This window comes from Sus scrofa, chromosome 11 (genome assembly GCF_054392235.1).
Source record: "Sus scrofa isolate SSC_HxYL_T2T_F1_AM1 chromosome 11, Sscrofa_HxYL_maternal_Yorkshire_Landrace_v2.0, whole genome shotgun sequence".
NCBI classification, from domain to species: domain Eukaryota; kingdom Metazoa; phylum Chordata; class Mammalia; order Artiodactyla; family Suidae; genus Sus; species Sus scrofa.
Window position 1 is genome coordinate 21,244,578 of NC_139393.1, and position 12,421 is coordinate 21,256,998.

At 42.8% G+C, this 12,421-nt stretch overlaps 1 protein-coding gene across 9 annotated transcripts in view; it reads right to left on the reverse strand.

The window, feature by feature from the left end:
• LRCH1 (leucine rich repeats and calponin homology domain containing 1) overlaps positions 1-12,421 on the reverse strand; it is a 217,471-nt gene that overhangs the window by 107,249 nt on the left and 97,801 nt on the right. For all 9 annotated transcript variants that reach the window (XM_084981787.1, XM_084981785.1, XM_013980522.3 and 6 more), the window contains exon 2: positions 8,322-8,466. Coding sequence is in view for 5 of the 9 variants with exons in the window: in XM_013980522.3 (XP_013835976.2) it covers positions 8,322-8,466 (145 nt within the window). In the remaining 4 variants the exon portion in view is untranslated. The remainder of the gene's footprint in view (positions 1-8,321; positions 8,467-12,421) is intronic.

A 12,421-nucleotide genomic window follows, 5' to 3' on the forward strand; every position in this document is an offset into this window, starting at 1 on the left:
GTCATGGCGCAGTGGAAACGAGTCCAACTAGGAACCATGAGGTTGCGAGTTCAATCCCTGGCCTCACTCAGTGGGTTAAGGATCTGGGGTTGCCAGGAGCTGTGGTGTAGGTGGCAGATGCGGCTCAGATTCCGAGTTGCTGTGGCTGTGGTGTAGGCCGGCAGCTACAGCTCTGATTCGACCCCTAGCCTGGGAACCTCCATATGCCACAAGCGCAGCCTGAGAAAGCACAAAAAAAAAAAAAAAAAAAAAAAGCAACATCTAATATCAGTGATCAGGTGACGTGTAGGATGGAAAAATCCCTTTTGGAAGTCTTGTCAAGTATGGGCTGTACTAAAAGGACTGGAGTCTGGGGAGAAACACCTAGGGTGAACTCATTTACATTTAACAAAGCCCTTCCACTACCAATGCCAATTACAGGCACAATAATTTATAAACAAACTAAAATATTTAGGGACTGTTGACTAAAGGTTCCACCTTAAAAACAAACACCCACTGAGCGCATTAAAAAAAAGCAAGGCTTTGGAGTTCCCACTGTGGCGCAAGGGGGTGGTGTCTCTGCAGTGCCAGGACACAGGTTCAATCCCCAGCCCCGTGCAGTGGGTTAAAGGAGCCAGTGTTGCTGTAGTTACGGCATAGGTCACAACTGCAGCTCAGATTTGATCCCTGACCCAGAAATATTCCATATACTTTGGGGTGGCCAAAAAAGGAATTAAAAAAAAAAAGAAAGAAAGAAAAAGAAAAGGCAAGGCTTAAACCACAAGCTGCTGCTCTTGCAGAGAACAACTCTGGAGGCCACTTCGAACTCCAGCACTCCATGAAAAATACTTTCCAATTTGAAGACAATACTTCCAAATTCCAACATGGTTCATTGTGTTTTGGTATCTTCCTGCTGATCTGTCATTCACAAAGCACAACCTTGTTCTAAAATACATACACACTTAAAGTATTCTCATTTCCCTTTGAATGAGATAAGATCTTCCTAAAAGAAAGAGGAATTCCATTTGAACCGAGCAAAATTCCTTCCCATTTCCAGTTGAGGAAGACACCGTCCATTTTCTGTTTCTGGGAAGAAAAAACTCTGTCCTACAATTGAGACTTTCTTTCGTGCAAGGAGGTATATTTCTTAGGAATGAAATTAAAATTCCTAGAAACAATGAAAATTCGGTTTTTGGTTCAAAACCACAAAAGAAAATAAAATCTGTGCTTTTCTAAGGCAACTCTAGCAAGTAGGATGCTTCTCCCAAGCCCTTTAAATAGAGAGTTAGGTTCTGGGGATTACAGATTATTTCTCTAAATAAACCCCCAAAGGAATGTGGGGATACAGGTTATACTGCCATCAGGAAGTTGGCTCTTTCTGCACATTGTTCAGCAGACAAGAAGGATGCCAAGCTTCAGAAAAAGCAGCCAAGACAGATTCCTTTTACGGCGTGATACTATTTTGCTCAAGAGACGGGGGCCCCCTCCTTTACAGGTGACGGATGCCTCACCATCCACTCCTGGGAGACTGGGATTTTGGAAAAGGGGGGCTTCTAATGAATAAACCAGCTCCTGGCCCTTCGCCTCTCACCCCAGGAAAGTACAACCACTCACCAAGAATTCTGGAAGCAATGTGAGCAGACGCTGTAAAGAACCTGCATTTTTGGCAGCTTCTACTCCCAAACTTCTCTGAGATCAAACTTTCAAACTAAACTCCCTATTTTTAGTTTCACAACAGCCCTACGAGTTGCCAAAAGCTTCTCCGCTCTGGGCGCTTCTGTTTTTCTAAGGTACGTTTTCTTCGTGAGCCTCATCAACAACAACCTCTCCGACAACTGAAAATAGATTTTAAACTTGGGAGGCTTTCCTACGTAACCCAAGTTCAAAGTGTTTGCTCCTATGTGGGAACAAGTCTTGCTTAATCATGGGTATTGTTCTTGGCCACCTCTCTTGGACTAAGATGCCTTCTAACAGGAAGAGACCCAGTGGCACCTACACCAAAGCAAAATAACCTTTTGTTGTGAACACAGAGACGCGGAGATTCAAAGCCCGGTTCCTGCCAATGCAGGCGACACAAACAGCAATAAATTAATGTTTTCCAAAAGAGGTCATTTCCATCCCCGGAGAAAAACGACAAAACGCAAATGTTTTGAAGCGTGTTTCACAAGGAAGGTTTTCTTTCCACGTGCTAATTAAACCCCTCTCTAAGTACAAGACCAGCCTTGGGCAGCCGGCACCAAGCAGTCAAGGGACATTTCAAGATCATGTCACGAAGGGAGCCTGTCAACCAAGAAGCTGGGGAGGCAGTGACACACCCCCAACACCACCATCGTCACCTCAATTGTTATCATTATCGCTGAGCCATCAAATATTTATAAGCGTTTATTTACGCCGCCGGACTCTGCGGATATCCCAGAGGGGGTGATGCGTTTTGAAAGGGCCCCATAAACTCAGAGTCGCTTCGTCTGACATTTCTTATTTTGGAACCTAGAAAATCAGCCATGTGACTTACTTAAAAAGAGAAAAAAATTAAAAATACATATGAGACGAGGTTTCATTTTAAGTACAGTAACATGAAATCTGTGGAACTTGAAAAGTAGCTTCTCCGTACTATTTTATCAAACAAGCTTTTCTTTCTAGTTAATAGGAAGAAGAGGGAACATCCTGAGTGATACAGAAAAGAAAGTGTTTGGGGAGTTCCTGTTGCGGCGCCGGTGGTTAACGAATCCGACTGGGAACCATGAGGTTGCGGGTTCGGTCCCCGGCCTTGCTCAGTGGGTTAAGGACCTGGTGTTGCCGTGAGCTGTGGTGTAGGCTGGCAGCTACAGGTCCGATTCGACCCCTAGTCTGGGAACCTCCATATGCCGCGAGAGCGGCCCTAGAAACGGCAAAAAGACAAAAAAAAAAAAAAAAAAAAAAAAGTTTTTGGGCTATTTATTGATAAAGCCTACTGAAACTGCCTATTTGCTAAAGCTGTTTCAGAACGTGCTCTGTCTGATCCAATCTACATTGTGTGTGTGTGTGTGTGTGTGCGCACGCGCTCAGAAATAATTCACGGCATTTCTTTAATTTTTCTGAAATTGATGCGGACGTTCCCAATACATCTAAATTAGTGACAGTGTCTTGATTTGATTATATGCTTTTGTCTAGAATACATCTTTTTTCAAATACTGTATAATATCATTTATATGTGGAAGCTAAAAAATAAAACAAACCAGTGAATGTAACAAACAAGAAACCCACTCGCAGATAGAAGCAGCTAGGGGTTACCCGTGGGGAGAGGGGAGGGAGGGGACTAAGAGGTACAAACTATTATGTATAAAATAAATAAGTTCTGAGGATATACTGCACAATGCAGGGACTCAAGCCAAGATTTCAGGATAACTACAAAGGGAGCACAACCTTTAAAGATAGTGAGTCACTCTGCTCTACACCTGTAACTTATATAACATCAACTGTTCTTCAAATAAAAGGCAATCAATCAATCTGGAGTTCCTGCTGTGGCGCAGCAGATTAAGAACCTGCCTGCAGTGGCTCTGGTCACAACAGAGGTGTGGGTTCCATCCCCAGCCCGGCACCATGGGTTAAAGGATGGGGCATAGGTTGCAACTGCAGCTCGGATTCAGTCCCTCGACTGGGAACTTGCATATGCTGCAGGTGCGGCCATTAAAAAAAAAAAAAAAATCAATCAATAAAATGAACTATTAAAAATAGAATTAAGTTTTTTGGTTGGCCTGATATCCCATTTCCAACATCACAGAAAAAAAACTGGGTTGACAGGAACTCAACAGCTCTCCCACAAAGCAGTGCTTTTGCAGTCTCCTGAGTGCCTTGCTTCTTTTCCAAGGAACTGGATTAGCAGCTTCTCCTCTGGGGGCCAAAAGTCAACAGAACGCCATCATGTCTCTTCAGGCGTTGACTTAGTTTTCACGTGGGGAGGAAAAGACGTGAAAAGCCCAGCATGCCTCACCCTGGTTGTCGTGGACTGGACTCCGTTGTGACCACACACAAGCGCAACATCCTAAATTCCTCCTGGTTACCAGTGTGGGGGCGGCTGGGAGTACAGGTAGTAGCTTGAAGACAGCAAGAACTCACGTACACAACACGACTGACATGTGATGTTATTACTCAACATAGCTTAGAAGATGTGCATTTAATTAGACGCCACAGTATTTTCTAGAGATTATTACATATTTGCAGACAGATTTGACAGTCACCTGCCATTTCACAAGCCATAAATAAATCCTTTAGGAAAATACAGCATTCTACCTCAAATCATTGCCAGAGAAATAACTCAATTCCAAGCGTCCAATTCCTAAAAGACATGTTTCAACCCAATACTCAAACAGGAATTAGTATTATGATTTTCTTTTTACAGCCCCATCTGTGGCCTATGGAGGTTCCCAGGCTAGGGGTCGAATAGGAGCTGCAGCCGCTGGCCTACACCACAGCCACAGCAATGTGGGATCCGAGCCGCATCTGCAAACTATATACCACAGCTTGTGGCGATGCTGGCTCCTTAACTCACTGAGTGAGGCCAGGGATCAAACCCGCATCCTCACGGACATTATATCAGGTTCTTAACCCGATGAGCCACAAAGGGAACTCCCACACAGGAATTAAAGGCCTTAAAATTGCATAGACAGAATGACCATCTCCTGGTCACGTGAAAGACTGCCCTTTGTTACTATTTTATGTTACGTCTTTATATTCGTGAAGTAAATTTGATAGAAGTCTTCAAAAATAATTACAGATGTGCATACACACACCCACACACACACACATTTATGTATTTAGTATCTGGTTTTCAAGGAGTTTAGAGGATGTACATAAATTTTTCATGTACCCTGATGTACTATCTCCAAAAGGTAAAAGACATACTTTTTCTTCATTTTTTTCCACTTAGTGATCAATTCCTTTAAAGAGTTACGATTCAACACTAGAGAATATGTCTTCAAACACGATCATATAAAAGTAGGAGATGTGAGCAAAGAAAACCAAAACAAAATAAAACGACCTGTAGAAATGGGAGCAAAGATAAAGGCAAATGAGAAACTAAACCATTACACGTAGAAAACAAAGTTTAAAAAAGCTGGGCGCTTAATGACCCCCCTTATTTCTTTGTCTTTTCCTTTACCCAGGAAGGCATCACAAAACTGTTGGCAATATACCAAACACAGAGTTCCCAATGTGGCTCAGTGGTTACAAACCCAACTAGTATCCATGAGGATGTGGGTTCGATCCCTGGCCTCACTCAGTGGGTGAAGGATCCAGTGCTGCCGTGAGCTGTGGTGTAGGTCACAGACTCGGCTCGGATCCTGAGTTGCTATGGCTGTGATGTAGGCCGGCAGCTGCAGCTCCCATTTGACCCCTGGCCTGGGAAAGTCCTGGGAAGGTTCTCCATATGCCGCAGGTGCAGCCCTAAAAAAATAAAAGCAAAACAAAACAATATACCAAACACTTCCTTACTTCCTCTTCAGCCAGTGTCAGTTTCAACAAATTCTCTCTGTTCCTGGTTTAAAGACTCCTGAGATTCATTTTCCAATATAATTTTTCTACCATCTGGAGACATCAGTATTATTTTTCTCTCAAAGAGGCTCAACATAAAAATCATCCCACCAAAAACCAATTTTACTACTGCTGTTAAAGCAAAATATAAATTTTAAGATTAGATTCTCCAGTATTTGTAGGGGGGGGGTTGTTTGTTGTTTGTTTTTTAGGGCTGTACCTGCGGCACATGGAAATTCCCAGTCTAGGGGTCCAATCGGAGCTGTAGCTGCCAGCCTACACCACAGCCACAGCAACGCCAGATCCGAGCCACGTCTGCAACCTACATCACAGCTCACAGCAATGCCGGATCCTTACCCACTGAGCAAGGCCAGGGATTGAACCTGCAACCTCTTGGTTCCTAGTTGGATTCATTTCAGTTGGGCCACAACAGGAACTCCATAGAATTTTATAGTTTGTATGATCCCAGAAGAAATATGTCATGTGCGCCCAAAAGTTTCTCCGTGTACATACATTTAATACAACCAGGCAAAGTTAAGTCTATTTCCTTGCTGCACAAAGGGCTGCTGGAGGTGAAAGTGTGAGGAGCAGGTAAGTAAAGCAACCAGACTGACTACATATGCTCTTGGTTTATTTCACCTTTGTGGGTTGGGATTAGAAGGCAGATGTTTTAGGGGATAATGCAGCAATAACTACAGACACCACTCTGGTGGCTCCATCAGGCAATTCCAAGGTAATTAACATTCTGCTGCAGCAGAAACAGCTTGAAAGCTTCTTATGCAAGAAAGCTCCCGGGAACTAGGACCCTAGAAAAATGAAAACTAGGTATGTTGAGCCTCTAGGCTATCTGAATAGTAACCTAAATCCTAGTTACCAAAAATGAAGTAAAAAAATACATAAATAAATAAGGGCCACTTAAAAGCATGACTAGGATTTATTTCTCACTCCGAGTTAAAAAATGCAGTCCTGGAGTTCCCGTCTTGGCGCAGTGGTTAACGAATCCGACTAGGAACAGTGAGGTTGCAGGTTTGGTCCCTGCCCTTGCTCAGTGGGTTAATGATCTGGCATTGCCGTGGGCTGTGGTGTGGGTTGCAGGCGCGGCTCAGATCCCACGTTGCTGTGGCTCTGGCGTAGGCCGGTGGCTACAGCTCCGATTCGACCCCTAGCCTGGGAACCTCCATGTGCCGCAGGAGCAGCCCAAGAGATAGCAGAGGGACAAAAAAGAAGAAAAAAAAAATGCAGTCCTAATAAAACACAACAGAAACGCATTTTGGGGGGAGTTCCCGTGGCACAGTGGTTAACGAATCCGACTAGGAACCATGAGGTTTCGGGTTCGGTCCCTGCCCTTGCTCAGTGGGTTAACGATCCGGCGTTTCCATGAGCTGTGGTGTAGGTTGCAGACTCGGCTCGGATCCCGCGTTGCTGTGGCTCTGGCGTAGGCCAGTGGCTGCAGCTCCGATTCGACCCCTAGCCTGGGAACCTCCATATGCCGCAGGAGCGGCCCAAAGAAATAGCAAAAAGACAAAAAAAAAAAGAAACGCATTTTTGGGAAAAAATAAAAAATAATTAAAAAAAAAAACAACACCTATTTTTGACTGCAAAGAAAGCTGCAGAAGACTCCTAACTCTCAGTGGTCAACGAAAACAAACAAAAGTCCTAAAATATAAGTGACATTATTATCTATTGTAAAGTAATGCTATACTTGGGTTATTGGGAAGCCTACGATTTAACGTTTGGCATGTTTATTACACAGCACAAGTCAGGTGCTACTCTTTGCACACTAAGACACTGCAACTGACAAGAGTGAAGGCCATGCTCATGCTTAAACCTTGCAACTTTGTTTTAAAAGTACAGACAGATTTAATTCAAACAGCTCCCTATCTCTCCTCACATCCAGATGCAAGGCGAGGATTTAGAAGACAAGGTGCCAAAACCTGACCAGAGCAGCTGACAGTCACAGCAGCAAGATCTAAAAGCTAGACCTTAAAATTAGCTGGTTTTCTTAACTTCAGGGCTATTCACTGCCCTAATACGTTACACTGGTCATACATAATCAGAGCCAGTACAGACCACTGACCCAGCCTCAGCAAACACTGACCTATTTCAATGGGCTAAAGACAGCAAACGATATCTTGCTGGGGCTGCTCTGTGCCCCTCTTTAACTTTCTCCAGTGGCTTTAAGCAAACAGGCTCAGTGAGTGCTGGGCAGCAAATCCAGGGGTCCCAAACCAACAGGGCTTTAATCTGTCCCAACATCCAATTCCTTTTCACTTCCCTCGGATCCTCCGCTTCCAAAATCTATATCAATACCTGATGAAAACACACCAGCAAACTTTCAAGTCCCAAACAGACAAAGAGTATAAATGATGCTGCATAAGTTCTTCTAAGAAGTTAAAACACCTTGTTATATGGCCATTCGGAGAAGTCTAGCACCAAAAACAATACTAACAGCACTACACATGTATCATAAAAGAAACTTTTAAAATAATCTTCGTGTGAGGAGTTCCCATCGTAGCTCAGTGGAAATAAATCTGACTAGCATCCTGAGGACACAAGTTCCATCCCTGGCCTCGAATCAAATCACAGATGCAGCTCAGATCCTGAATTGCTGTGGCTGTGGTGTAGGCCAGCAGCTACAGCTCCGATTGGACCCCCAGCCTGGGAACCTCCACATGTGGTGAGTGTAGCCCTAAAAAGACCAAAAAAATAAAAGTCTTCATGTGATTTGCTTCAAAGGGTGATGAGAAATTGCAAAGAGAAAAACCTGATAGAAATGTAAGCACTCTTTTTTTTTTTTTCATTGAATCGGATTACAACCTTTAGAGTCCACCTACCTTAAATTTAAGTAAGTCAGCATCTGCAGATTAACGATGGCTTCCGGAATGACTCTGATGCAATTATGATACAGGTTAAGAATTTCCAGTGATACGAAATGGCACAATTCCATTGGTACTTCGACCAGTCTGTTTTTAGATAAATCTACAAGAAAAGGAAAGAATATTTTGTCAGTAAATCTTCAACATAATGCAATACAATCGTATCAACTATCAATACTTTCTCCTTAACATGTTTTAAAATAAACATTATAACCTACGGTTAAATCAACAGTATCGTTTTTTGCACCACTCTTACCACAGTGCTGTGATTCCCATTTCTTAGCACAGTAGCCCAATTTACACGGAAAAGCAAAAATGCTGCTGAAACAGTTTTAGCTCTCTGTTGTTAATGTGTAAATTCAGGCCAGATATAAGGACAACTGAATCAATATTTACTTTGCACTCAATCTGAAAATTACTTCTCCGCTAGACAAATGTGTACAATTGCATCCTTTAACATATCTGAACACACATACTTAACCATAATATTTATTTCATTCAGTTTTGCATTCATAACATATACTGTCTCTCAGAATATGCGTTTTATACTTTTTGCAAACAAACACACAGTGGATACTAAACAAGAATTTCATTCACTAGGATTACGGAGTACCTGCACTGTCTAAGAAAGAGACAGATCCGTTGTGTCTGTTAAGGTCAGACACTGTCTGGGGCATGACCTGCAGGAAAGCTGGCTCTCTTGGCCAAGGTACCAAAGATTAACTAGTGACGGTCTGCAGAGCAGTGTACACATACAGTAAGTACAGTTTATAATATCCCCACCTCAACAATAAAAATATGGACCAATCCTTAAAGTCCAAATTTGGGAATGGGAGACACGTCTTTCTTTTTTTTTTTTTTAGGGCTGCACCCGCAGCATATGGAAGTTCCCAGGCTAGGGGTCGAATTGAAGCTGCAGCCACTGGCTTACACCACAGCCATAGCAACGCAGGATCCGAGCCGTGTCTGCAACCTACACCACAGCTCACAGCAATGCGGGATCCTTAACACACTGAGCGAGGCCAGGGATCTAACTCGAATCCTCATGGATCCTAGTTGGGGTCATTAACTCTGAGCCACGGCAGGAACTCCAGGGAACGGTAGACATGCTTATGAAATGCCATAAAACACTGAATATTAAAAAAGGCTGCCACTCTTGAAAACTGTAACTCAACAATAACAGATCACTTCACCCTTAATTAAGAGGGACTCAATCAGTATGAATTGAATATATTCAGTAAACAATATTTCAGACATACTTAAGGTGTCACACTACACGGGGGTGGGGGGCTTAAGTAGGTCAATACTATAATGAAATACAAGTCAAAAGGCTACCTCCCCAAACGACCTTCCAACAGATCAATACATAATAAATAAAAACAGGTTTACATGGCCTCAGAGGGGGCATTCTAGAAAACTTTTAAGGGACAATCCTGATAAGACTGAACCCATTTCCAATCATACGAAAGGAAGGAAAGTTTCCAAATTCTTATTTAAATAGTAAAAGGTAAAATATTGATGCCATCACCCCACAAAGAAATACACAAAAGGGCAACTATATACGAATTTCCTTTCTAAATACTGACGTGAGTCCTAAATTCAAATGAGCAAACAGAATTGAGCACTCACATAAAAAGACCAACATCCCAAAGAGGATTTATTCTAGGAATATAGGGATTTTTCAAATTATTTAAACAATGAGAGTCCCCCTTGTGGCTCAGTGGGTTAAGAATCTGACTAGTATCCATGAGGATGCAGGTTGGATCCCTGGCTTCACTCAGTGGGTTAAGGATCCGGCATTGCCACGAGCTGTACGTCACAGATATGGCTGAAAGGTTTCAATTGTGCTAAACCTAAAAAAAAAAAAAAAAAAAAAAAAAAAAGTACAAATCAAGAGCTAACATCCGGTTGGGTCAAAGTACCATCCCTTGAGCACATCCATTGAGCCAGACACTGTATCTGGGGATCTGTGTCTATTACCTTATTTAAACCACTGCAAAGAACAGGGTCACCACCCACCTAAGGATGAGGAAACTGAGCTCAGGAGGCTTATGTGACTTATCTAAGGCCACGGAAATAAAGTAATTATACTCAGGCATACTTAGGTATCTTAGTTATACTTAGGTATCTAAGTACGTCGAACTCCAAGGCCTGACTGAGTTCCCACCCTCCTCCTCCACGGACTGATGCTCAGCAAGAGCAATGGTCGGAAGATAGAGGATTAGGAAGCAGAGCGATTAAATCATCACTGCATTTTTAGTTGTCCGAAATGCAATAAAAGTAAAGTCAACACGTTCTGTGCAAAGACCCGGAGGATAAGAGAGTTACAAACATTACATTCAAAAGAGAGAGGCCTGAAAACAATATGCTACCTGATAGGCTAAATTCTGGAAGTGGCTGCAGGAAAGGTGGTGAGTAGAAACTCTGGCTTAAACTGCTAATGATCCTAATGTCACATAAGCCCTCTGTTTCACTCAAAATTCAGAATGAGTTTTCAAATACATGACTTATTTTTCCTACTTGGGTCTGACTATCATTTAATTCTCAATCAACTGTCCTATTGGGAGAGAGAAAGAGGGTGCCCAAAAAAGGGTACGCTTTGCTTTCCTATGATTTACTTGGGCTAATGCAAAAATCCTCTTGTATCCTCGGGCATTCACTCATCCACCACAGGAAAGACGCTCAGGAAGGCTGAGGAAGTCGGTCTGGATTAAGCTGTTTTGACTTTGATAATCCAGACTGGATAATCTGATTATCAACAATGTAAAAAAAATGACACAAATGTGTTTAAAAGTGTTCCTGAAAGCAGAGAAATAAAATGAGGTCTGATCCCTCTTTAACCACACACACACACACACACACACACACACACACACGAGGGAGAAGGAGGGAAAAATCTAGAACTTGGTTGTAGTTGAAGACATGAGCAGACAGTCAGTTCATGGTGCCCACACAGATGTGAGTGTCCCCAACTGGGCCCTTGGAAGGGCAGATCCCGCCTGAGACAGACAGCCCAAGCCCGAGCCTGGCTGTCCCAATAATGATTTACAGACAGACCAACATGGGAGCAAGGAAAGTTCTCCAGCTCAGGAAAGACAGAAAAAAGAAGAGCTCATAGATAACAGGCAAGTATTAAGAAGGTAATGTGTATTTTTATTTTGAAATACAACCCAAAACAGCTTGGGGAAATGGGTCAGGAGCTATGGAAAGATCCAGCAGTGACAGAAAACTTAAGGAAGCTTTCAAACTAGAGATGAACAGAGATAAAGAATCTGTGTTTATTTTTGTTGTTTATTGCCCCCATTCTGTTATAAATACATAGAGGTATGAACAAATCCATTTATGAGCTAGTTTCCTAAATAAAATATTCACCTAGTACTTCTTAACCTCCTTAGTATACTGGAATCACTTGAACAAAGCTTTGCAAAATCTGGAAGCCTAGGGTCCATGGCCAGAAGTTTTAGGGTTTGACTTGAGCATCCTTGGATGTCTGGGTGATTCCCATTAAGCAGGGAGAAAGGCAGGTGATCTGCCCTCTCTGCTTCCTACCGAAACCAAGACCCACCAACAGGTGGTGCTCTCCCAGGAGCAGGTGGTTGGGCCCAGGAGGGGTCTCACTCTGGAAAGAAAATCTGCCTCACTCTGGAGTTCATCACTGCATGATCAGATGATTAGATTCTTACTCTAAGTTACAACTCAACTAGCTTCTGATACAATCAGAGCAACAAAATTCTGAGCTGCAGTGCCATTTTACATATTATCAGTTGGCTGTGTCATAGAAAATTAGATTCTTCCCTCATTGTATCTTCACCATAACAGAGAGACAGGTGCTCTTATTAAAGCTCCCCATTATGTGTGGACATTGAGGCCCAGAGAGGTTAGGTAATTTGCCTGAGGACCCAGAGCTAGTCAGGTGGTAAACACAAGAACTAAACCAGTACGTAGGCCACCAAAGCCCTGAACCATTGCTGATTCAGCCTGGGAGGATGACAGTTAGGGAAGCTGAATTGTTCTGTGGCCATCTCTAATTTTTTAAAAAATCAACAGAGTCATTTTGG